The 23,411-nt window shown below is 38.8% G+C and overlaps 4 protein-coding genes across 5 annotated transcripts; 3 read left to right on the top strand and 1 right to left on the bottom strand.

Moving 5' to 3' along the window:
* Positions 1–2,122: 2,122 nt before the first annotated feature.
* On the bottom strand, positions 2,123–5,134 carry si:dkey-266f7.9 (uncharacterized protein LOC100006223 homolog). Its single transcript, XM_042435801.1, has 3 exons — positions 4,215–5,134; positions 3,049–3,619; positions 2,123–2,705 (listed from the first exon to the last, which is right to left on the bottom strand). Exons 1-3 carry the CDS (start codon positions 4,283–4,285, stop codon positions 2,322–2,324), a joined length of 1,026 nt encoding a protein of 341 aa, XP_042291735.1. The 5' UTR covers positions 4,286–5,134; the 3' UTR covers positions 2,123–2,321.
* Positions 5,135–7,248: 2,114 nt separating this feature from the next.
* bloc1s4 (biogenesis of lysosomal organelles complex-1, subunit 4, cappuccino) lies at positions 7,249–13,155 on the top strand. Its single transcript, XM_042435080.1, has 5 exons — positions 7,249–8,074; positions 9,137–9,208; positions 9,856–9,957; positions 11,402–11,536; positions 12,126–13,155. Exons 1-5 carry the CDS (start codon positions 7,757–7,759, stop codon positions 12,222–12,224), a joined length of 726 nt encoding a protein of 241 aa, XP_042291014.1. The 5' UTR covers positions 7,249–7,756; the 3' UTR covers positions 12,225–13,155.
* A 223-nt stretch (positions 13,156–13,378) lies between these two features.
* On the top strand, positions 13,379–18,014 carry LOC121912726 (nuclear transport factor 2-like). The gene is made up of 5 exons (XM_042435082.1): positions 13,379–13,486; positions 14,795–14,915; positions 15,095–15,166; positions 17,291–17,389; positions 17,699–18,014. The coding sequence occupies exons 2-5, from the start codon at positions 14,811–14,813 to the stop codon at positions 17,813–17,815; spliced, it is 393 nt and encodes a 130-aa protein (XP_042291016.1). The 5' UTR covers positions 13,379–13,486; positions 14,795–14,810; the 3' UTR covers positions 17,816–18,014.
* A 220-nt stretch (positions 18,015–18,234) lies between these two features.
* Positions 18,235–23,384, top strand: rrm2b (ribonucleotide reductase M2 b). Of its 2 annotated transcripts, none has more exons than XM_042435078.1 (9): positions 18,235–18,418; positions 19,387–19,551; positions 19,797–19,913; positions 20,382–20,515; positions 21,215–21,309; positions 21,419–21,552; positions 22,075–22,179; positions 22,319–22,432; positions 22,720–23,384. In XM_042435078.1, exons 1-9 carry the CDS (start codon positions 18,371–18,373, stop codon positions 22,870–22,872), a joined length of 1,065 nt encoding a protein of 354 aa, XP_042291012.1. In that variant the 5' UTR covers positions 18,235–18,370; the 3' UTR covers positions 22,873–23,384. The 2 variants fall into 2 exon arrangements, with proteins under 2 accessions (XP_042291012.1, XP_042291013.1); XM_042435079.1 differs by lacking the exon at positions 18,235–18,418 and adding an exon at positions 18,898–19,032.
* Positions 23,385–23,411: the final 27 nt, after the last annotated feature.

Here is a 23,411-nt window from a genome sequence, read left to right on the forward strand (position 1 = left end):
TCGACGTTAATCAAGCATCAACTTTGTTAACATCCTCTTCGGTTTTCGCAGGAAGTTGTGACATTTTGTTTCCGGCCAAAACATTTCAACAAGTGTGTTGCAATCAATGCTCTTTGTGTTTAACTAAGAGGATATAATGCTATTATATAACAACAATAATGTTTGTCCTTGTCAGAGAAGCAATTAGAAAATAAAAGCCGAGTGCAGCTGAAAATAATACAAGAATATTGTCATGGTTCTGTCCCAGTCTGGTTCTGTGTCCTTCCACCTGTCCGCCAGATACCCTCGGACTTTTTCTCTGTTTGCTTAACTTGACTGAGTAGCAGTAGGCCCTTAAAGTTGATATTAGCAATTTATACACCAGGCAGTTCATTCCACATGTCTTTTGTATTTGCATTCAGTACTTTGAGAAGACGTTCTTTGGCATTTGTTTCTTTAGGTTTGAGTGATTTGCTGTTTCAACCTCTGTGCACCATATTTGAGGAGCTGCATTATCATGAGATTATAGATAAGAGTTTGCAGCTTGTGGTGAGGTTGTGTGTTTAAGTCATGTGTTCTTGAACTGGTTTATGTGTGATGATCTATTATGATGAGGATTGTGTTGTTGCTGCTGCTCTGAGTTTTCCTCCTGCGTCTCTGTACTGCTTTTCCCTCCACACCTGCCCTGCATTAACCGCATTAGCTCTGCCCTGCTCCATGTGTCTTCCCAGCCAATCAGCTCCCAGCCTGCCTCTGTGACTTGCCACCTGTTCCTTGTTGTTTCATTAGTTCAGTTTGTATTTAAGTCCTGGTTTTCAGTTCAGTCTTGTTGGCTCCTTTGTATTTCACTGCTCTGTTTGTTCTGCTCTGTTTTGTTCTGTTTTGCTATGCCTGCACATCTGGATTTTTTATTAAAGGGACATTCTTCAGTTCATACTGGCTGCTGCGTCCTGCATTTGTGTCCATCTCCTGCTACTCTTCCTGACAAATATACATATTACATCTTTAAATAACATTCAATATTCCAATATTTTTCTAATTTCTCTCATCACTTACTAGTTTTATAGTCTTATGCTATAGTATGTTGCTGTTTATGGCTGATGAGTGAAAGTGACATAAAAATTAAAAGATTTGAAGAATTATTGATCTATATTTGATGTTTAGCAGATAAAAGTGTGTTTTAAACAGATATGGTAGCCCTGATGGCCCATTCGCCACATGGTCTGAAGAGTTTGAGTTTGCAGCATTAATCAAAACAGTCTGATGGCATAAGATTGCAAACTTGTGGTGATCTGGTCTTTCAGCAATTCAGTATTGCACTACTCTAAAGGTGGGGAACTTGCAAAAGACACACTAGAAGAACAGTTAAAATCAATGCAGCAGAGGCCAAAATATCCTGGTTTTTAGTCCCTAGTGTGTGTCAAGCTCCTATAACACCAGACTCTACACTCCTAAAAATGCCTATTTAACATCTACTTCTTTCAAACTCCTCACCCCCAGTTTGTAATACAGGCTTTCTGTTAAAAATTTCAACTGTCAAACCCAAGCTGAGAAAGCCCAGATGACATAATCAGGGGTTGTTTTTTTCAGACACAATACTGTAGAGCTCTTCAAGAGTCACAGAAGACATGATGTGTAAACTGATCTTGATGTGCCTCTTTAAAAGTAATGAAAGTGATGAAAAAGTGATTTAAATCTTAAAAAGTTAAAAAAAAAAAAAAACAACTCTGAATGTGGCTCTGTTTCCCTGCGAATCTAGTGAAACAGCAGTGTAATAGTTGCAGTGGGATTGTGATGCAAAGGTTTACACACTGACAGACACCATCACCTCCCACCCCAACACGCCACCACAGGATTTTACTGCCAACACAACCTGACGCCACGCGGCCCTGCAGCAACACTGCCACCCTGTGACAATGAAACGTGACTGTTTAAATCTCAAACACAACTCCTGACAGCCATGCAAAGAGACACAGAAGCACAAAAACAAAACAAGTGTTTGGAGCTTTCTATCAGGTGTTAGTGGAATGGTTATTGTTGTTATTTATTCTGGCTTTATTTTCACAGTTTCTAAATTATCTGACTGGTGATGTATATTCATAAAACGTGTGAAAACACCAAAAACTCCACATGTTGCCATTACTGATTTTTTTATGACATTTATTTTGTTCCCAGTATCTTTGGTGAATGACACAATCAGAAGTTTCATCCGAGGTGTAATTTTAATCATGTTTGTTTCACTATTGAACTTGAGCAGCAGCTGTAGTGACGTCTCATTGATTGTACAGTCATTGACTAATCTACTCTTCCCTCACAACAAGTACGTGTGCTTGATTTTTGGCTCAGGCATCAACAGTAAAACCTTTGATCATCTTCTTTTTCAGTAAGGAAATCGTATATTTCAAACTTGCCTTGCTGGGAACTCTGTTAAAGGCCTGTCCTCTCTTTATCTCATCTTTAAGCTGGAACTCAATGATCATTTGAATCATAGGAGCAGAAGGGAAGTCCATGCATATGATTCCAAAACGCTGGTTCAGGTCCGTCTTGGCCCTCAGGTAGTTGTACAGCTGCGTGTTGATGCGCTGAGCGACGGCTCTTGGGTACGCGAACACACCGGCTCCGCTGCTGTAGGTGAGGAAGATCTGGGCCATGTTTCCTGTGGGTGCAGCCTCCAGGTGCTCATACGCGCTCTGCCATTTCTTCTCCACGTGCAGCAGTGTGGGAACCTGGGAGTCAATCATGATTTCAAGAGTCATAAATTATCCTATTGATTACATAGGAAGACAACGGCAGACTGATACAGGACTACATACAGAAGATAATTAACACTATGAGCATCAATTATGGGAAACATTCACTATTCTTAGCTGTACTTGCTTAACTGATACAGAGACAAGTAACTTGATTGTAATAAAGTGAGTGTAGTAGTGTCAAACCTGTGTTTTTCTGTGTTGTTAAGATGAAATGTGGTTCTATATGTATTTCAGAGTGGATGGATGCATTTTGTTTGTTAAATATCACAACCTCGATGAAAGAATAAGAGATAAGAGTCATCACTGTTTGTCATACCCTCCAGTCGTCAGATATGTCCAGGGAACCATAACGCATCCCCAAGTCTGGCCCAGAAAAGTCTTGCAGGACGATGAGTTTCCCTCGGACCTCGCCCATGGTGGGCACCAGCCGACTGTGCCATAGCAGGTCCCAGTGGATGTAGCGGTGGATGTAGTCCACCACAGCCCCGTAGATGTCATACGTCTCACTGAACTCCTCCTTCAGGCGCATCAGCACGGTCTCACTTGGATGCTTGCTCAGGAAGTCAGCCACACCCACCAGCACGTGGCCGAAGTGAGCCCGCTGGTAGGACACCCCGTGGTGGATGGTCAGGTTCCCCTTGACGTGACGCACACGGATGTCCAGGAAGCGGACACCAGCACGGAGCTGGGACTCAAGGCTCCAGGTCTGGCACTCAGCATAGATGCCGCCGTACAGGGCCATGGTGTTGTGGGTCCCAGGCATGGTGATCTCAGACAGCGGCTGGTCATCAGGGATGCTGGCCATCCAGGACGGGTTGAGGAACTCCGGGTTGGGTGTGTCATCATAGTCAGGTCTCTGAGTGGCACCGTAACTCATACCAGTGACTCTAAAACATGAGATTTGTCAGAGATGTAGATTATCTAACAAAGATACTTCAGAGGGTTTCCGGGTTCTCATAAGTGTTTTGTAGTTCATGATGTTGAATATTTTTAAGCCCTTTAAGACTATAACTATGAAGTTAAAGTTAAATTAAAATCACATTCATTCATCTCTTTTTGCAGTAAATCAAGTCGAAATTTCTGCACTCACTTGGTTTGAATTACGTTTTGGATTTCTCAGTTATTACTTGCACAGTAAAAAAAAAAATACAAATGATGGTGTGATATAAAACCTATGGAAGCCCATTTCCGCCAATGTGATGAAAAAAAAAATCCTGTAAGTCGTTATAATGAGAAACTTTCTCAAAATAATGACATAGTATCTCAAACTAATGAGCTAGTAATAATTTCTCAATATTTTGTGAAATGTCTTATTATTTTGAGATATTAAGTCATTATTTTGAGATACCAAGTGATTATTTTGAGAAAGTTTGTCATTATATTGACTTATATGATGTTTTTTTTCATCACATTGGCGGAAATGGGCTTCCATAAAAACCTATACTGTTAAGATGATCTGTAATCAGTTTTTAATATACTCACCCCACAAGCACCATTAGCTCCATTAACATGTTCTGCATCTTCACCGGCCCTCGTCCGATGCCTCTCATCATGTCTGACTTTTCAGTTCTGGTGACAGGGTCTGTAAGTTAGGGGCAAAGATGAAAAAAATACAACTGAGGTCAACAATTACTTGCGTGTAATCAAAGTGGATAACAGATAGGCCAGTATGATGATCATTTAATTAGCCAGAGCAACAAAGAATCAATAGATCTATTAATAAACTGTCAGTAAAGTGAGTCAACAGACCAGAACAAGCAATCCATCCTGACCTCTAATGATGTAAAAGCCAATTCTACATTTGGAGATCATTACTCTAAGACTGTAAATAAACTGTACTGTACTCAGGACAAAGACTATTCTGGTGAATCTCACTTGCTTCTAAATTTTGATCACTCTAGGAACACATGCAGTAAATATTGTTTAGTCTCTTGCTGTCATCTAAGTATATTTTCTGCTCAGCTTTATTTCACCAGCAAGCCAACATGCACCTGCACATAACTTTAAAAAAAAACAAACAAACAAAAACACTTTCCCCTCATAAATTCATGTCAGCTCATGAAGCACAAACAACCAGTGGAAACAATTCGATCCCGGTCCAGGCCGAGGTCGACCTCAGCTCACCCCTCCGGGCGATTTCAATAGCAGGCTTAACCTTTATAATCCCAAAACTGAACTAAACCATCCAGTGCTGCAGTGTGAAACCTGCTGATGTGTTGATGTGCTGCTCTCACTCATACCTGAAACCAGCAGGTGTTGGTCCTCCGTCCGGTCTGGGTGCCTGAGGACGACGGACAGAGAGAGGGACAGAAAGAGCGGAGTGGAGGGTCAGAGACAAAATGACAGAGTCAGTGTGTTGACCCGGGATGTTATGTTGGAAATACCACGGAGCGGCAGGCAGCTGAGCTCTACGCTCTACACTGTGTGTGTGTGTGTGTGTGTGTGTGTGTGTGTGTGTGTGTGTGTGTGTGTGTGTGTGTGTGTGTGTTTGTTAGGGTGGGAGGGTGTGTGAGGGGTATTCATCTGATCACATCTCTCACTTATTGTGGTTCAGAAACTTGTGAAAAATCAAGTCAAGGAATTTTAAAAACAGAAATATGGTCAGTAGATTGACATTCTTGATTATTTTGACTCAGATTCTTCTTGTGACAATAGCACTGGGAAGGTTTTCCATGTGCATCAACTGCAGCTGACTGTTTTCCCACCGTGTTTCTTATCAATGAGTAAAAACCAAAGAAAGCACAGTATTGATAGAGAAGGTAAATATTTGAAAAAACAATAGAGAACTTTGGTGGTAGTGACATAAGAAGTCAATATAATAATAATAAGAATATTTATATCAAGAATATTTCTGCATACAACAGACTATTTTAAGAATAAATTAATTATAAGTATAATAAATTGTAGAACATTTGACTGGAGATGGTTATAATTAAATTACAGTAGGTGGACAAAATAACACCCAGCATTGAGAATATCAAGTATCCAACATGAAAGGTTTAATATTTAATTTCTCTGTAATGATGTTTGTAAGTTAGTCGTAAAGTTTACAGAAAGATTAAATTATGTCTGAGGAGTAAAATGGGTGGGTGGAGGGTTATTAAAATGGGTAAAATGAATTACAGTAACACTGTTCCACCAGGAAACAAACCAAGACCAGCCCCCCCCCCCCCCCCCCCCCCCCCCCCCCCCTTACCCATTTTCCCAATTTTTTCAGGTAATACCCCCCCATTATCCATTTTACGTATTTACCACCCCCATTATACCACCCAGTTTCTTCTTCTGACACTGGGGTGTTTTTCTATGTGCATCAATTGCAGCTGCATGTTTTCCCACTGTGTTTCTTATCAGTGAGTAAAAACCAAAAAATAGCACAGTATTGATAGGGAGGGTAAATATTTGAAAGAAAAAAAAACAATAAAGAGAACTTTGGTGGTAGTGACAAAAGAAGTCAATATAATATGGCTTTCAAGAATATTTCTGCATACAACAGACTATTTTAAGAATAAATTAATTATAAGTATAATACATTGTAGAAGGTTTGATTTGAGATGGTTCTAATTAAATTACAGTAGGTGGACAAAATAATAGAAACACCCAGCACAGAGAATATCAAGGTAAACGTATAAAGGTTTAATATTTAATTTCTCTGTAATGATGTTTATAAGTAAGTCCTACGGAAAGATTCAATTATGTTTATACCCAGCACTGGTAATATCAAGTAAAATGGGCAAGAGGTGATATTATATGAAAAATGAATAAAATGAATAACAGTAACTTTGTTCCACCAGGAAACAAGCCGCAGCGAGTGCTGCCTTCCTGGCATTCCCCGGACAGAGTGCAGGCCACCTTACTCATTTTACCTATTTTTTGGGTAACTCCACCCCCTTACTCACCTTTTACCCACTTTACCCAGTTTCTTGTGTGTGACAATAGCATTGGGAAGTTTTTCCATGTGCATCAACTGCAGCTGAGAGTTTTCCCACTGTGTTTCTTATCAGTGAGTAAACACCAAAAATAGCACAGTATAGATAGGGAGGGTAAATATTGAAAAAAAAAACAAACATAGTGACATAAGAAGTCAATATAATATGGGCTTCAAGAATATTTCTGCATACAATAGAATATTTCAAGAATAAATTACGTGTAAGTATAAATTGCAGACTTGACTTGAGATGGCTCACAGTTCTAATTAAATTACAGTAGGTGGACAAAATAACAGAAACAGACAGCACTGAGAATATAAAGGTAAAAGTAAAAAGGTTTAATATTTGACTTCTCTGTAATGATGTTCATAAGTAAGTCCTAAAGTGTACAGAAAGATTCAATTATGTTTATATCTGGTGCCTGAAGCGTAAAATGGGTAATGGGACAGGGGTGTATTATGGGAAAAATGGGTGAGTAGGGGGTGGAGGGGTTACCCATTTTACCCATCTTACCCGTTTTTCAGGCAACACCCCACCCCCTTACTCATTTTAAGAGGGTTTTGATGAGCATGAGGAAGTACAGTGTGTGCACAAAGTGTTTGCTGGAAGATGACACATACAAGATTAAGAAATGCACACCTAATTAATGGGATCATAACTAGGAGGAGCTGTAAAGTGGTTCGGGATGGAAGAGAAGGCCTACATTTTTATAATCATGACATGCAAATACTTTTCCCAAAAAAACATTACATAGCAACATCAGTTTGTGCTTCTTCTGTTTTGAATGTAATTTATTTGCAAGCCCTACTGCATTGCTTTTGATTATAAAGCCCACTTTTTATGTTAAACCCAATAGCAGATTTATAGCATAACAGTATTTGTGATTTCAGTCTTTATTTGATGTTTCTGTGGCTTTGCTTGGTCTTCAATTACACATATATTATCAAAAATAGGTTTCAAAGTATTGTTTAAAGCGCTTTATTGTGTGACACGCTGTCTGTTTTTGACCCTCATGAGCCACCATCAGCAGCACAACACACGTGATCCAGTCAGTTGACAAGGCAAAACACAGCAGTGTAGATCAGAGAAACAGGCGACATGGACCATCATCGGATTGACAGGGTGGGCCTCCTGTCTCCCCTGGAGGAGTCCAGCGCTGAGATAAGCAGAGACAGCGGCATTGTGTCCCAGAGTGCGAGCAGTTTGTCCATGGTGAGCGAGATCCTGAGCAGCGGCACCGTGTCGCAGAGCCCCAGCTTTGGCGCAGCAGCTAACGTTATCCCACAGAGCCCGAGCCTCAACGACGCGGCGGAGCCCGGGACAGACGACCAGCAAGACCCAGAGCAGGACGACGAAGTGCTGAGACACACCGCCCTCAGCTACTCCTCTTACATCAGGGCGACAGCGGGAGAAGAGGTTTGTGCTTTGCTGGCCGCCAAGAGTCATGTGAGACCAGCTACGTTAACGTTAGCTATGCTGCACACATTTGTATCACTGCAATATGCTAACAACAGTTTCAACAAAGAAGCAATGCGGTTCTGGACCAACGGTTAAGCAGAATAGTTGCTAAGCAACGCTGAGGCAACGACATGATTGGTTTTACAGCACATTATGTTGATTTACTGCTTACAGAGGATAAAAATAATTGTTTTGTAATTATAAATCCAAAGTCAAGTCTAAAAGTTTGTGTTTCGTGTTCTTAACAAGTCATTATGCACCCTCCATCAAATGTACACTATTCAAACATTGTTAAATAAAACAACACCCCTATAATTCAAAGGATACGTCACACAAGTTTACAGCTTACTTGTTATAAGCAGTGCTGTTATTCAGCCTGTGAAAACAGATGTGTGATGTCTTCTGTAGCTTTGATGGGAGCTTTCAGAAGTCTGAAAGAAGAAAAAAAACCCATGATGTGGTCAGATGTATCTCCACTTGAACTTGTGGCTTTCAAACAGATGTCTGCATTACAAACCTGAGGTGTTGAATCAAACCCATTAGATGTGATATCGCACACATAAATGGTCTGAGGCCACAGAGGCAGTCAAAACAGCATCACTCTAAGCTTAATGAGGCAGATGTCTGTGTTTGTAGGTATTGATTTCTACTTGTGATAGCCCACTGACTGACATTAACTGGATATGCGTGATACCAGGCAATTTATATAGAAGCTGAGTGAGTTAGTTGGTTCCGTAGGAAGACAAAGGCCCCTGTGTTTTGCTCCTGAGGTTCGTCCTGACATAATTTAAAGGCATTTTATTGAGTTTCAGCTGAAGCTGGTGTGAGGGATTGAATTTGAAGTATCTAGAAGTTTGAGGTTTGCTAAGTTCATTTGATTTGTTGAAGCCCCTTGAGGCAAATTTGTTATTTATGATATTGAGCTATTAAAACTGTCTGAACTGGTCAGTAACTTTACTTTGTGTGTGTGTGTGTGTGTGTGTGTGTTTCTGTGTAACATTTTGCAACCTTCTCTTCTAGATCCTGTGCTTAGAGAAAAGCTTGGAAGAAATGCTGACGAGAGTAGACGAGTTTGTTGGAATGCTGGATATGGTAAGCTAGGTCACGCTATGAAACTGTAGTAGATTATGAATGTACGGTGTTAGAGCTGCAATGATAAGGCGATTAATTGATTAGTTGCCAACTTTTAAATTACTTGCCAGCTATTTTTATAATCAATTAATTGTTTTGAGTCTTTTTTAAGAAGAAAATTGACAAATCCTCTGATTTCAGCTTCTCAAATGTGAAAATTTTCTGGCTTCTTTAGTCCTCTATTATATCTCTGGGTTGAGGACTTTTTGTCCGGAAAAAAAAGACATTTTAAGTTGTATCTTAAGCTTTGGGAAACAGTGAAATTTTCACCATTTTCTGACATTTTATTGACCAAACAACTAATTGATTAATTGAGAGAACAGGGTGCAAAATTAACTTCTTTTTGTCCACTGGACAAATGACGAGTGATTGTTCAAATTTTACCAGCCACTCAATAGATTATCATTGTTTTTTTGGCTGGTGAGTGAAGCAAATCTACCACTTGAATATTTTGCCAGCATTTAGCTGGTGGCTGGTGCTAATCTTGTGCCCTGCAACAGATTCATTAATAATGAAAATAATCATTAGCTGCAGCTCTATACAGTATCTAATTTTTATTGATTTACATGCATATTTCTGTCTCACATCATTTTGTGTTTCGTCTCCAGATTCGTAATGATACCTCGCAGATAGTGAGTGAAAACCTACCTCAAATCCAGCAGAAGTCGGATGAAATGAGACAAATATACAGACGAATTGATAAGTTAGAGGTAAGTGATGGTTGAAGGGATTTTTAATTGGTTTTGTATAAAATATTTTTGTATTCCGTCAGTTTGTAATTCACTCTTGCTCCAGTGACCAAAGTAGAATGGAAAAACACACTAACAAGGATTCTGAAATGAACATATGTATCATAATAAAAATGAATAATAAATAAATTTGATACAGTGCTATTCAGGATGGTTTACAAGATAAAAAAGATTTAATTCAGGATGAAATCAAATAAAACCGTAAACCCTTGATGTAACATGTGATGGAGAGAGCTTTTCTTCATCATCAGTGGCAGACTATTTCCTTTTTTCTTCGAGCACTAATGGAAATAAACATCGGCCTAGTGGTGCAGTTTGTTCCTGTTTTCATATCCTAATAATATATCACACACTGACACATTAATAGTTGGTAAGTTACAGAGTGAAAACGGTTACTTTCACGTGGAGTTTTTTTTGTCATTTCCATTCTTCATCTAAGGGGATGTTTTGCTAACATTCACAATTATTTGTCACCAAAATTTTCCAGTGATGTAATATTTCTCTCTTCATTCTTTTGTCACAGTAGACCACATTGTGTTTAAAACTGACCTAGTTATAACAAATGTAATTAACTGGAACAAGCCTTCTCAGTTGAACAATTTTCTTTACTCCCATTTAAAAAAAGATTAAACTAGAAGAGTGAACTCAGTGGAGAGCAGATCTCTGCCATGTGTGTACATTGAAGATGGCAGCGAACATAACAGAAACAGATTTATTCATCCTGTATCGAGTCTAACTTTAGTGGAACATAACGAATTGGGTATGGAATTAATCTGCAGATGCTCTGGTTCAAGATGAGACCAAACTTTTCTATGGATGTCAGTTTTTGAGCCACGAGAGAGGCCAAAATATGGCCTGCAAAAGATTAGGTAAGCCTTATTTTTAGCCTAACAGATTGCTGGAAATGCCCTTTTGCTATGTTGTAATGCATACCGTAAAATGGCGAGGACTGCTGAAAAGATGAAAGTCTAAGCTTTACGATAGGATCATAAAGAATGGCATTATAAAATAGGTTTTTCAAAAATTGAATCACCGCAACCATGAGAGGTCCTTGAACATAGTGTCATAAATGTGCACAAAAAATATGAGGCTGATGAGTCCAGTAGTATGTTAGATTAGCTGCGGACAGACACACACGCACACACACAACCAAACACATGATCCCCTCCAGGCTTACACCTGGCGGAGATAATAAAAGTTAAAACCTTTAGAGATTTCGTTCAGCTCAGTCTTGGCACTGAACGAGTGCCTGGGTGGTCTTATTAAACCTTTTTGTTTTACATGTGTGTAATGTTTTATTTGGTTGGTCTGTGGTTTGAAGGTGTCATAATCTGCACAGATTGAAGAGGCAAATTTGTGATTTCTGTCTATATATAAATAAACTTGACTGGACTTGTGCCTGCAGGCTTTTGTAAAGATGGTGGGAGCCAATGTCAATGCTATGGAGGAGCAGGTCACACAGGCAGAAGGAGAACTAGGAACATTACCGGGTGCTTTCAAGAAGATACTCCGAACAATGAGTGTCCCAGGCTTCTTAAATGTGAGTGTTCCTTCATGTACTTGTCATTTGTTTTGGTGTTAAATTGCTATTTCTCTGTATGAATTTCATTTGTTTTCATATCAACAACCATAATCAGAGAATTAAGGGATTGTTTTTTTTTTCTACTGAGGCCTGAGACCCTTCTCTCCTTAAAATCCTCCACTATGATTGTTTCTAATTCTTATAAGAGCTCCATCTCTACTAGTTTTTCACACACAGTAAATATAATCTTGTGGAGAAATTCAGGAATTACATTTATTTATGTATTTATTGGAACCATGTACAGTGTTAAACATACATGTTACCATTTAATGTACTGTACCAGAGTTAGCTTTTAGCTAATTTGCATCTGCAGTCCCTTAGGCAGGTCACAATTGAAACATATAACAGCACAATAGCAAACAGTACATAGCAAAAAACACACAGGACACATAATACAAAATACAAAGCTACATACAATAGCACAATACAAATACACAATACATTAAATGCCTCAACATGCACTTCATGGGTCCTGAAAGTATTAGTTTGTTTCCAGCCCATGTTATTGGACAATTAAGATATCTAATTTATGTCTTTTCACTCATAGAAACCAGCCAGCCCAAGAAGACCAGCACCACATCAGCGTCAAGAGATCCCCAGCGTGTTCCAGACAGATGATTATTTCACATCACAGCCAGAACAGTGACATAACTACAACATTTTAACAGATAACTCGGTTCTAACCTCAGAGGCCTGTTGGGTGAAACTGTAGAGGGACAACTTTTACTGCCATCCACTGCGAGAAGGATCTATTTGTGCCGCGGCCTCAACAAAGCAATAGTAGCCTTTCTGAACAAGTCACTGGAAGTCAAGTGCGTGAAGACATTCTGCATTTTTTGAGTGTCGTTCTCCTGGCAGCAACAAGCACTGAACTGTAGCAAAATGATATCTCGTTTTTTTCTAAAAAAAAGTGCCTAAATGGTTATTTCTGTCCATCTTGTTTTCACTAATTGTGAAGAAAACAATGTAAGATGTTAGATTTGTAAGGAGTCAGAAGGACAAAATCATCCCACCTGCCAATAGGACACTGAAAAGAAGGTACGATAAGAGGAGTTGTAAAGATCTTCAGATGTATTACGTGACGATCAACCCAGCTTTTTTTTTTTTTTTATATATCACATTCCTGTTATTCGTGTTTGTAAAGACCTGCACGCTGTTATGGATTAATCTGTATTTTTAATGTCTAATCAGTCACCCCAAGCAATATTGATCTTACCCAATTTAAAGTCGAAGTATTTAAAGTCTTCCATTTCCAAATATTCAATGTATTTCTAGCCTGATGTTATGGGCTACATATTTGAAGGCACCTTTCTTTTTTAAAAGCAAAAAAAAAGCACAGTTGAGTTGTGTTTGGCCTGGTGTTGAAGCTGTGATTGAGTTTTGTAACAACAGTCGGAGGAACCTTGAAGACAACTGGACCTTAGATATGTGATGTAGCCCTTGCCCTTCAAACAAAGTTAAATCAATAATGGTCACAGCTATGATTCATTATTTGCCAAAAATAGTTAGAAATAAATATGTTTCAGTTACAGGTTAATTTTAGTCACATTTTTAAAATAATAAAGATTTATTTGAGACAAGTGTTTTGTTGAATGTCGCATGATTAGTTTTTTCCTCCCCCTTCAATTATGGCCATAATGGTTTTTAGTTTTAGTTTTTCTTCCTTACAAATATTATAAGACCTGTGGTCCTGAGTTCAGTCTTTCAGGCAGCCTTCCCTTCTGCGTACAAATCCCGGCCGGAAGATCTCCTGACAGCCTGAACTCAGGGATAAAATACCAAGAATTCTGAGCTTTCATTGGTCGGCCTCAAGGTGACGTCATACGTTTGTCATAACTCGGAGGAAGCGGGAACGCTCATCAGCTTCGAGGATTTGACTCCACGCTGGCTCGTACGCTAATTGAAAAAGTAAGCTAAAACTTACATGGTAAAGTACTCTTTTTGAGCTAAGTGCCTCTCAAAGATGATGACTTGCCGAATTGTATCAACGCGGGCTTGTTCGGGATGAGTATAACGAAGATAAATTAAGAGACAAAGAATAGTTAAACGGTTCCGGGAAATCTGTGTGCTAACGGTAACTGTTAGCCATAAGTTAGGTGACTGGACAACTTGTGGCTCCCGGTGTTGTCCAGTGGACAGTTTGGGGTTGTTTCCAGCTTTCTGTTGCGGTCTTTCTTTATCTCTAAATGTAGTAGATAACACCCATAAGCTCCCCCAGGCTATGATGACTCTAAATCAGGGTTAATTTCTACCTTGGCCCCCGTAAACATTAAAAAAACGTTGACGTGAAAACAACGTTAAAGTTGCACGTCGAGCTGCCGAGACTAGTTTCATTAAACATATTCAGCGATATAAGGTTGATTTTTTTTTTTTCGTGTTGTCACAGGTTTAGTGTTTGTTATCGTTGTAACCCATGGAGAAGTTGGATATTAGCAGAAATAAAACATGTAACTAACTATATCCACAAGCAAGAAAGGCTACTAACAGTTCATTTGTGAAATAAAACACATGATTGTGGCCTAAATTATTTGTTTGATTACTTTCACTGTAGACCATTAATCTAATAACATGTCTTAATGTTTCCCATACTTGAAATTTACTTGGATGGACTAGTTTTTTGTATTTCTCTTTCTGTCAAAGTCTGAATATATCCACTGACTTGGGAGTTTTCCATAATTATGCACAAGTATGAGTTGTATTGTCCTTTCTGTGCATTATAATGTCGAAATCAACACAGTCAACTTCTCCCTCATGTATTCATTAACTGTGATGAGTGTGAACTGTGTGTGAGTGCTAAACATGGGGTCATAGTAGATAATAAGAGGGTTGGTGGATGCTCATTAAGGAAAACTGCAGCTGAATAGACTTTTTAGTATCTTGCAATTAAGAAATAATTTTGTGGCTTCATCTACAAAAATTCATATTTGGTCGTGTTTTTAATGGATTCAATCAAACTGGACCATTATGAGCTTATAACAACTGTAATGTTGTTTAGAATCGTGTAACTCGGTCCTAATTAGTGTACGCCTTTCTTTTCAGTAGCTTTTTAGTAGATAAAAACATGCTGCCTTCCTAGATGAAAGTGACCTCCTTCCATTCATCCATATACAGTCTTTATTAATGTGATCAGTCATGGGTTGCAGTGACCAGCCTGCAATCTGCTACAACTTTGACTGCCATGTAACAAAGAGACTATTTTTTTCCTCTCCTTTACAGATCCACAGCTGCACACATGGCTTGTGAGAAAGAAATATGGCAGAAAATCGGAGAAGGCTTCGTACAAGAATATTACAACCAGTTTGACAATACCAACAGGGTGGGACTGGGTAACCTATATGTAAGTTTGTTCAGTTATGATTACAATTTAAATATGCTACAACATCAACACTGACGTTTGCTGAAAACTAAATCTCATCTCACTTGACATTTGCTGTTGAAATTACTTTTGTAAATGATGCATGATAGATTAAATTGTGTGCTAGTATCTGATGTAAAGAAAAATATTTTTTTTCTTAGTCTGCTGACGCCTGCTTGACGTGGGAAGGATCACCCTTTCAGGGGAGGGAAGCCATAACTGGCAAACTAGCAGTACGTATCTCTTCTGACTGGAGCTATTTACTGGCAGCTTCCAGTCCATCCATTTTTTTATTCCTTGTACCTTTTTAAGTGCCTACATTTGTGCATATACTGACCATTAATGTTTCTCACTTTGCTGAATTGAACAGCTCCCCTCTTCTGTTTAGGATATCAGAGCTGCAACAATTAGTCGATTATTTATTTAGTCGATCAACAGAAAATTATTCTATTTTGATAATTGATTAATAATTTTGGTAATTTTTTTTAAGCAAAAATGCCAAACATTTGCTTGTTGCAGCTTCTCAAATGTGAGATTTTGAAGCTTGTACAGTGCTGCTTGAAAGTTTGTGAACCCTTTAGAATTTTCCCTATTTATGCATAAATATGACCTAAAATGTAATCACATTTCCATGCAAGTCCTAAAACTAGATAAAGGGACATCAATTAAACAAATGAGTCAAAAACCTTACACTTTTTTATTTATTTATTGAGGAAAATTATTCAAAGTTACATATACATATATGCATGGCAAAAGTATGTGAACCTCTAGGATTATCACTTCATTTGAAGGGGAAATTAGAGTCGGGTGTTTCAGTCAATGGGATGACAATCAGGTGTGAGTCTGGGAGGTCCTGCCTTATTTAAAGAAGAGAAATCTGGGTCTTAACTATCAAAGTCTGAGCTTCACAACACAGGTTTGTGGAAGTGTGTCATTGCTCAAACAAAGAAGATTTCTGAGGACCTTAGAAGAAGAGTTGTTTATGTTCAGCAAGCTGGAAAGGGTTACAAAACCATTTCTAAAGAGTTTAGACTCCACCAGTTGATTGTCAGGCAGATTGTGTACAAATAGAAGACATCCAACACCATCGTTACCCTCCCCAGGAGTGGTCGAATAACAAAGATAACACCAAGAGCAGGTGTGTAATACTCCAGGAGGTCATAAGGGACCCCAGGGTAACGTCTAGGAAACTAAAGGTCTCTCTTGCAGTGACTACAGTCAATGTTCTTGAGTCCACCATCAGGAAAACATTGAACATCAATGGTGTGCATGGCAGAGTTGCAATGAAAAAGCCACTTCTCCCCAAAAAGAATATTGCTGCCGTCTAAGGTTTGCTAAAGATCACAAGGTTAAGCCGGGAGGGGTTTGGAAAAATGTGTGGATGGTTGAGACCAATGAGGCAATGAGCAAACACTGCATTCCAGCATAAGAACCTTCACCCATCTGTGAAACACGGTGGTGGTAGTATCATGGTTTGGGCTGCTTTGCTGCCTGTGAACCAGGACAGCTTGCAATCATTGATAGAGCTATGAGTTCTGAGTTGTACCAGCAAATTCTACAGGAAAATGTCAAGGTATCTGTCTGTGAACTGAAGCTCAACAGAAAGTGGGTCATGCAGTAAGACAACAACCCTAAACACACAAGTCGTTCTTCCAAAGAATGGTTAAAGCAGAAGAAAGATAATGTTTTGTAATGGCTGAGTCAAAGTCCCGACCTTAATCCTATAGAATTGCTGTGGAAGGACCTGAAGCATGCAGTTCATGCAAAGAAGTCCATCAACATCCCCGAGTTGAGACTGTTCTGTAAGGACGAATGGGCTAAAATTCCTCCAAGCTGATGTGCAGGGCTGATAAACAGTAACTGGAAATGTTTGGTTGACGTTATTGCTGCAAAAGGGGGTCACACCAGTTACTGAAGGGTTCACATACTTTTGCCTCCCACAAATATGTAAGATTGGATAATTTTTCACAATAAATAAATGAAAAAGTTTAATGTTTTTGTCTCATTTCTTTAATTGGGTTCCCTTTATCTAGTTTAAGGACTGATCTGATCATCTTTTAGGTCATATTTATGCAAAAATAGAGAAAATTCTAAAGGGTTTACAAACTTTCAAGCAGCACTGTATGTGTGACACATGACAGTAAACTGAATATGTTTGGATTTTGGACAGTTGAACAGACAAAACAAAAAATCTTGGGCTCTAAGAAATTATACACAATGAATCGAGAAAATAATCTGCAGACTAATCAATCATGAAAATAATTGTATGTTGCAGCACTATAGCATATTAATAGTGATTCATTACGATTGGTAGTTTTGCTGTACGCTCCAATGATTGTATTGTTTCCAATCTACAGAACTTGCCTTTCAAGCGCATTAAGCACATTATCACAGAACAAGATTTCCAACCCACGATAGACAGCTGCATCCTCATCATGGTGTTCGGACAGTTACAGGTAAGCTGATAAGATTTTCTATTTATAACCTTGGGTATGCAAATTTATGCATACTGCATGTTATATCAGTTGCCCTGCGCACTTGCTCCACCTGAATCACTGTTGTGTTTTTGTTGTATGAATTTTAAAATTGAGCAAGGTTTTTGTCTCCTTAAACAGCCTGATTGTCTTTGTTTTATCATGAGTATTGCATGTATGGCAAAAATAAAACCCTATGTGATGTATGTACAATAAATGTTTGCCCTAGTTGACCATTTGTATTATGTCATCAAATTGCTCACAAATATTTCCCCAATTTTTTTGCGACAGGTTGATGACGATCCACCAATGGCCTTCCATCAAGTGTTCATGCTTAAGTCCCAAAACTGCGCATGGGCTTGCACGAATGACGTGTTCCGGTTGGGGATACATAACATACCGGTGTAGCGGTCCAACTTTGTCGACTCACACAAACACTAACATCTGGCTGTGCATGAGTGCGGTGGTGAAGATGTCATTGTGGACAACGCAAGGGAATTGTATACAAGGTTCCTCTGTGTTTACAGCACATTTATCCTCTGCTATTTTACACAGCAGATGTCATGTGTCAAATTACATTCCTGTCAAATAAAAGAATTTATCAGAATACTTGTCTGCTTTGTCAAACATCTGTATTTTTTACTCCCCCCCCCCTCCCCAACGACTGCCGTATGATGACTAATATTGTAAGTTAAGTGAATAGTATGATGACTAATATTGAAAGTTAAGTGAGTAGGGTATAATGGAAAGAGTGAAGTCTTACTGTCTTTAGCAGGAAATATAAATGTGGTTTTATAATAGTGTAGCATTGTGAGTCGCCACTAGAGGAGTAATACTCCTTTTAAAAGGGTCCCAGTTTAAAGGGTTTAACCATCAGAGCTGCAGCTGCACACAAGGTGACTGACAACAAGAACCAATGCAGCCCTGACTGACACCGACGTTTACAGACTGACTTCTCTGGAAATGGATCTAATGAATGTAAATGGCCAGTCTGATATTCACACAGAGTCGGTAAGTGTTTTCAACATAGCTGCGGTGTGAATGTATGTATATATGTTGAGGGTCGTAACGTAAAAATAACCATTACGTTCATTATTGTCGGTGTGTTAACCGTTTTAGAGAGACTTCTGGATGAAAGGAACTTTTAGAAAAGTCATGTTTTATCTGTATGACTGTAGGTTATTACATGTTTTATAACAATATCAGAACTGGCCTTGTTTGCACATGTTAGCTAACAGTGACGGTTAGGAGGCTTGTCGGATAAATATGTGACACAACCGCCGATAAAAACGGAGATAAAATGCGCGAATTTGTTTATGGAGAGTAACGAGATCGTTTCTAGCAGTGATTAGAGTTTCTATAAATAACTGAAATCCAATATTGTCTATGTTCATGTGAAATGTCCTTTGTTTTTGGGATGTTACGAGTTCACGCGCAAGCGCAGTGACCTCTTTTGTGATTAAAGGTACAGTTCTTAGCTAGTAACCGGAGGTTTTCAAAGTCTGACACTGTGGGATTCCCTTCAGACAAAACTTGGAAGTTGCTTAGTTTCGTTCAATTCCTGGATGCCTGTGGGATCATGATTATGTTATATGATCCCATAGACACTCTACAATTGAGCCAAGGTAGCGTGATATCGCTGTTTGACATGCTTCAGACCACATTAAAAAGGTCTGTCTGAAGGCATTGATTTGTTGCTGACTCTGGGAAAGTGTGAAAAACAGTAAAATTCCCCAAAACTACTGTATTGCTATTCTAAGTTATCTAATTTTGATAGCGAATGTAATAACTAATGTAATATTTTTTCACTTCCTTTCACTGAGTCTCCCCTGAAGCCTACTTCCCACTTTGAAAACCTCTGATATTAACAAAAAGAAACCGTTGTAGGGACACTACTGACAACAATTCGATATAAACTGATTTAAATATGTGTTTAAAATGTATTTACTCATGGGTTTGGGCTTTTTTTGTGTGTTTAGAATGGCTTCAAAGATAAAGATCCAGACTCCAGGAGTGGTTCAGAGACAGAGGAAGAACCTTTGCTCCGGGACAACCCCAGGCGGTTTGTCATCTTCCCCATCCAGTACCCTGACATCTGGAAGATGTACAAGCAGGCACAAGCCTCTTTCTGGACGGTGGAGGAGGTGGGTGTTAAAATATTAATGTTTCACTTAATTTGGTTAAAGGGGGAACCCACAATAATCTTAAGAGACGTATCAAGTTATTTTGCAGAGAATACAAACTTTTCAGTATCAGTCTAGTAAAGGTGAACCAAGTACTCCATAAGTAATTAATTTGTGTTTTTCACCCTTCTACAAATGGCACCACAGCCTGTAATCACTGGAAAAATCTAAACAATCTACATTTGGCTTGTTGATGTGTCTTTCAGGTTGATCTATCCAAAGACCTGGCACACTGGGATCGTTTGAAACCTGAGGAGAAACACTTCATTTCGCACGTCTTGGCCTTCTTTGCTGCTAGTGATGGTATCGTGAACGAGAACCTGGTGAGAGAGGGGTTAGATGCATATCACTCAGTTGTAACAGGTGTCTTGCAGCCTCTGGAGAGAGCGTTAGATCTGTAACGTTTTTAATGTATCTACCGCAAGGAGCAAATAGATTTAGAGCAACTTATCTTAATGTATTGCTGGCAGAATTATACAGAACTGTCTGAGCACAGGTGGATCCTCTCCCACAGTCGCTTGCAAAATTGGCAGCGTTTCTAGCCGCTGCCAGTACGGATTGTCTTTTAGCACACCGCAACCTCACTGAAACTTGTGTCCTAGGTTTACCCTGTGAGTAAATGATTTCATATCACAACTTCAAAATGGCGCACACTTTTTAGAGTGAACTTAAGTCAGATTTAGTCTCATTTTTGACCCCATGATAGCTGAAGATTGTATTTTTTAATGAAATATTGTGCCAAGGCTAAGTTGTGGTTTTTTTTGTATTTGTGTTTCTGTGTTTCCTAACAGGTGCAGAGGTTCTGTCAGGAGGTGCAGATCCCTGAAGCGCGCTCCTTCTACAGCTTCCAGATCCTCATAGAGACTGTTCACTCAGAGATGTATAGCATGCTCATCAACACTTACATTCGTGACCTGAAGGAAAGGTCAGTTACTGATCAGTCCAGTCCTCTCTTCTCATGGCTCAGTGGCTCTGTATAACTTCTAGAAACAAGCAGATTTCTGTGGACAATTTTGTAAATGTATTGCTTTTTTTTGGCTTAATGAACAACAGTAGAGTATTAAATATGTACTAAAAACAGTTCCAGCAATAAAATAGTTTCCCTCTACTAAGTCAGTATTCATAACTGCAACATATTGTAGTTGTTAGATGGTTAAACGTTATGTGTCTGAGCCTCAGTGGCCTCAAAGCAAGTGCACAACCATATAAAGTCTTATTACTCAATTATAAAAAAAATTCTCAAGATTCAAAACAAACTGTAAAACCTGCACCTGTTATCCTGTAACAGGATAAGTCTTCACCACTTTGTGGCAGTTACCGTTGCATTCCCAGCTGTAGCACCTCTTGATGAGGAAGACAACAATTTCATGGTCTCAATTTCATCTACAGGCACTTTACTGCACAATGCTTATAAAAGTATTTGGACTTAATATTTTATTGTTTTTGCATTTGCTGCATTCATTTGATCCTCTACCTTAACAAGCAGTGAGGCTGTTGTTACTTTTTATAGGTTAATTGATTGTTATGCTATATGTTTAAAGCTAGAAATGGTTATCAGTACACATGTGAAATGTGAAATGTGCCAAAAGTAACTAACTAATCCTGTATTGTGTATGTATTTCAGGGACTATTTATTCAATGCCACTCAGACCATGCCTTGTGTGAGACGAAAAGCAGACTGGGCCCTCCAGTGGATAAATGACAGCAAATCCACATTCGGTAAGGGAGACATTGTGTTTTAAATCACATATAATGAAACACCAAGAGGGCTTTTACATTCATCTGGAGTTAATAGTACTTTTGACAAAAACTTTTTTTTGCCCCTCAGGGGAGCGACTCGTGGCTTTTGCAGCAGTGGAAGGCATCTTCTTCTCTGGCTCATTCGCTGCCATCTACTGGCTAAAGAAGAGAGGCCTAATGCCTGGCCTCACCTACTCCAATGAGCTGATCAGCCGGGATGAGGTGACACGAATGCACAGACAGACATGTAGCCTAATCTGTCAAAAAGAGAGTGTAGCTGGATCAATCATAAGATGACTTATGATTGATCAAAGCCTACATGTAAAGTGATCATACACCAACTAATACAGTATTGCTCAGTGCAGGTGTGGTGTTTAAGCTCAATTATACTTTGTGTGTATCTTGGATGATTTCATCTGACACACCTGCATTGAGGTTATGCGGAGCAAGTTTTTCCTGTAATTTCAGGTCACTCAACTAACTCCCAGATCACAGTACTGTATAACCGTTGGCATTTACCATTCCTGTAATGTGGTTGCCATCTTTGTTCGGCACTTCTACCCACACTTTGCTGTTTAAAAACTGTCTGAGTGGCTGTGATCTAAGTCCTGTTTGGTCAGGTTGGGTAGAAAATATGGTCGCAGTGTGCATATGAACACAGTTAATTGCTGATGAGACGGTACTCACACTTATCTGTTGTTTTTATATCAATTTTTCTGACATGTTTTTTAATGTTTCTCCTAGGGCCTGCACTGTAACTTCGCCTGCCTGCTGTACAGCTACCTGGTGAAGAAGCCATCGGTGGATCGGGTGAAGGACATCATCACCAAAGCTGTCAGCATTGAACAGGTCAGCTAGTATTTACTTTTGTCTCCAGTAGTAGCTTGAATGTTTATTAATTTTTCAATGTCTGATTCTAAAAGACTACAATCTCAATAGGCCAGACCAGTTCTGTAAATAATTGAACATTTCCTGTTTTGTGTTGCAGGAGTTTCTGACAGAGGCCTTGCCAGTGGCTCTCATTGGAATCAACTGTTGTCTGATGAAGCAGTACATCGAGTTTGTGGCTGACCGGCTTCTCACTGACCTTGGACTGGCCAAGGTGATGCTTTTTAAATTTATCCCCAAGAAAAGAGAGCCAATCAAAGCCAAATAGTAATTTCTCATTAAATCCCTAACTGTCATATTTAAGAGGTGGAGCCCAGGATTGAGAAAAGCCACAGACCTTGCAAAAATTACCATAAAGACATATGTTTTTCATATTATTTGATTAAAAAAGTATAACTAAATCACATTAAAATGTGTCAGTGTATGCTATTGTTACGTTTATTGTTTGTAATGGTGTGAAATTTTGGCGTAAATAACCTATTTTCACCCCTGTAATTCAAGGTTTACCAAGCTGAGAATCCATTTGACTTCATGGAGTCCATTTCGCTGGAGGGGAAAACCAACTTCTTTGAGAAACGAGTTGCTGAGTACCAGAAATTTGGAGTCATGTCAAGCATGATGGACTGCGAATTCACTCTTGATGCTGACTTCTGAAAACAAAATGACACTTAAATATTTGTTACATTTGTCATATTTATTTATTTTGTGTATGGGGTTTGTTACAAAAACAAAAACAAAAACAAAACAAAAATAGTCTTATTCAAACGGTTTTTCAAACATTAATCACAAGATTGCAAGAACATTAATTATGGTTGACAGATTAAAATGACACTCTTCCAGGAGAAATATGTTACTTTCTGGACTGAAAATTGCACGTTGACTTACTGTAATAAGCAGTAAGTATAGGAGAAGAAATACTAAAATATTTAAAGTACGAAAGCCTAGATCATGGCTATTTGTTACCTCAACACTTATATGCATAGTACAACCTCATTTTTTCTTAAACACAAATAATGTGGGAGGTGATAGGGCAACTATTTTGTACCTATAATATAACCCAATAGACTTTATTGAGTCTGCAGTTGTTACTGCTGGCATCTATGGGGAAATTGTTTTAATATGCTGTTATTTTTAATGCAAAATAAAAAAAAGTTTTGTAAAATGAAGATGGTTTCTGTATGGTAATTAAATAG

The sequence above is a fragment of the Thunnus maccoyii genome, chromosome 15, assembly GCF_910596095.1.
Source record: "Thunnus maccoyii chromosome 15, fThuMac1.1, whole genome shotgun sequence".
Classification (NCBI taxonomy): Eukaryota; Metazoa; Chordata; class Actinopteri; order Scombriformes; family Scombridae; genus Thunnus; species Thunnus maccoyii.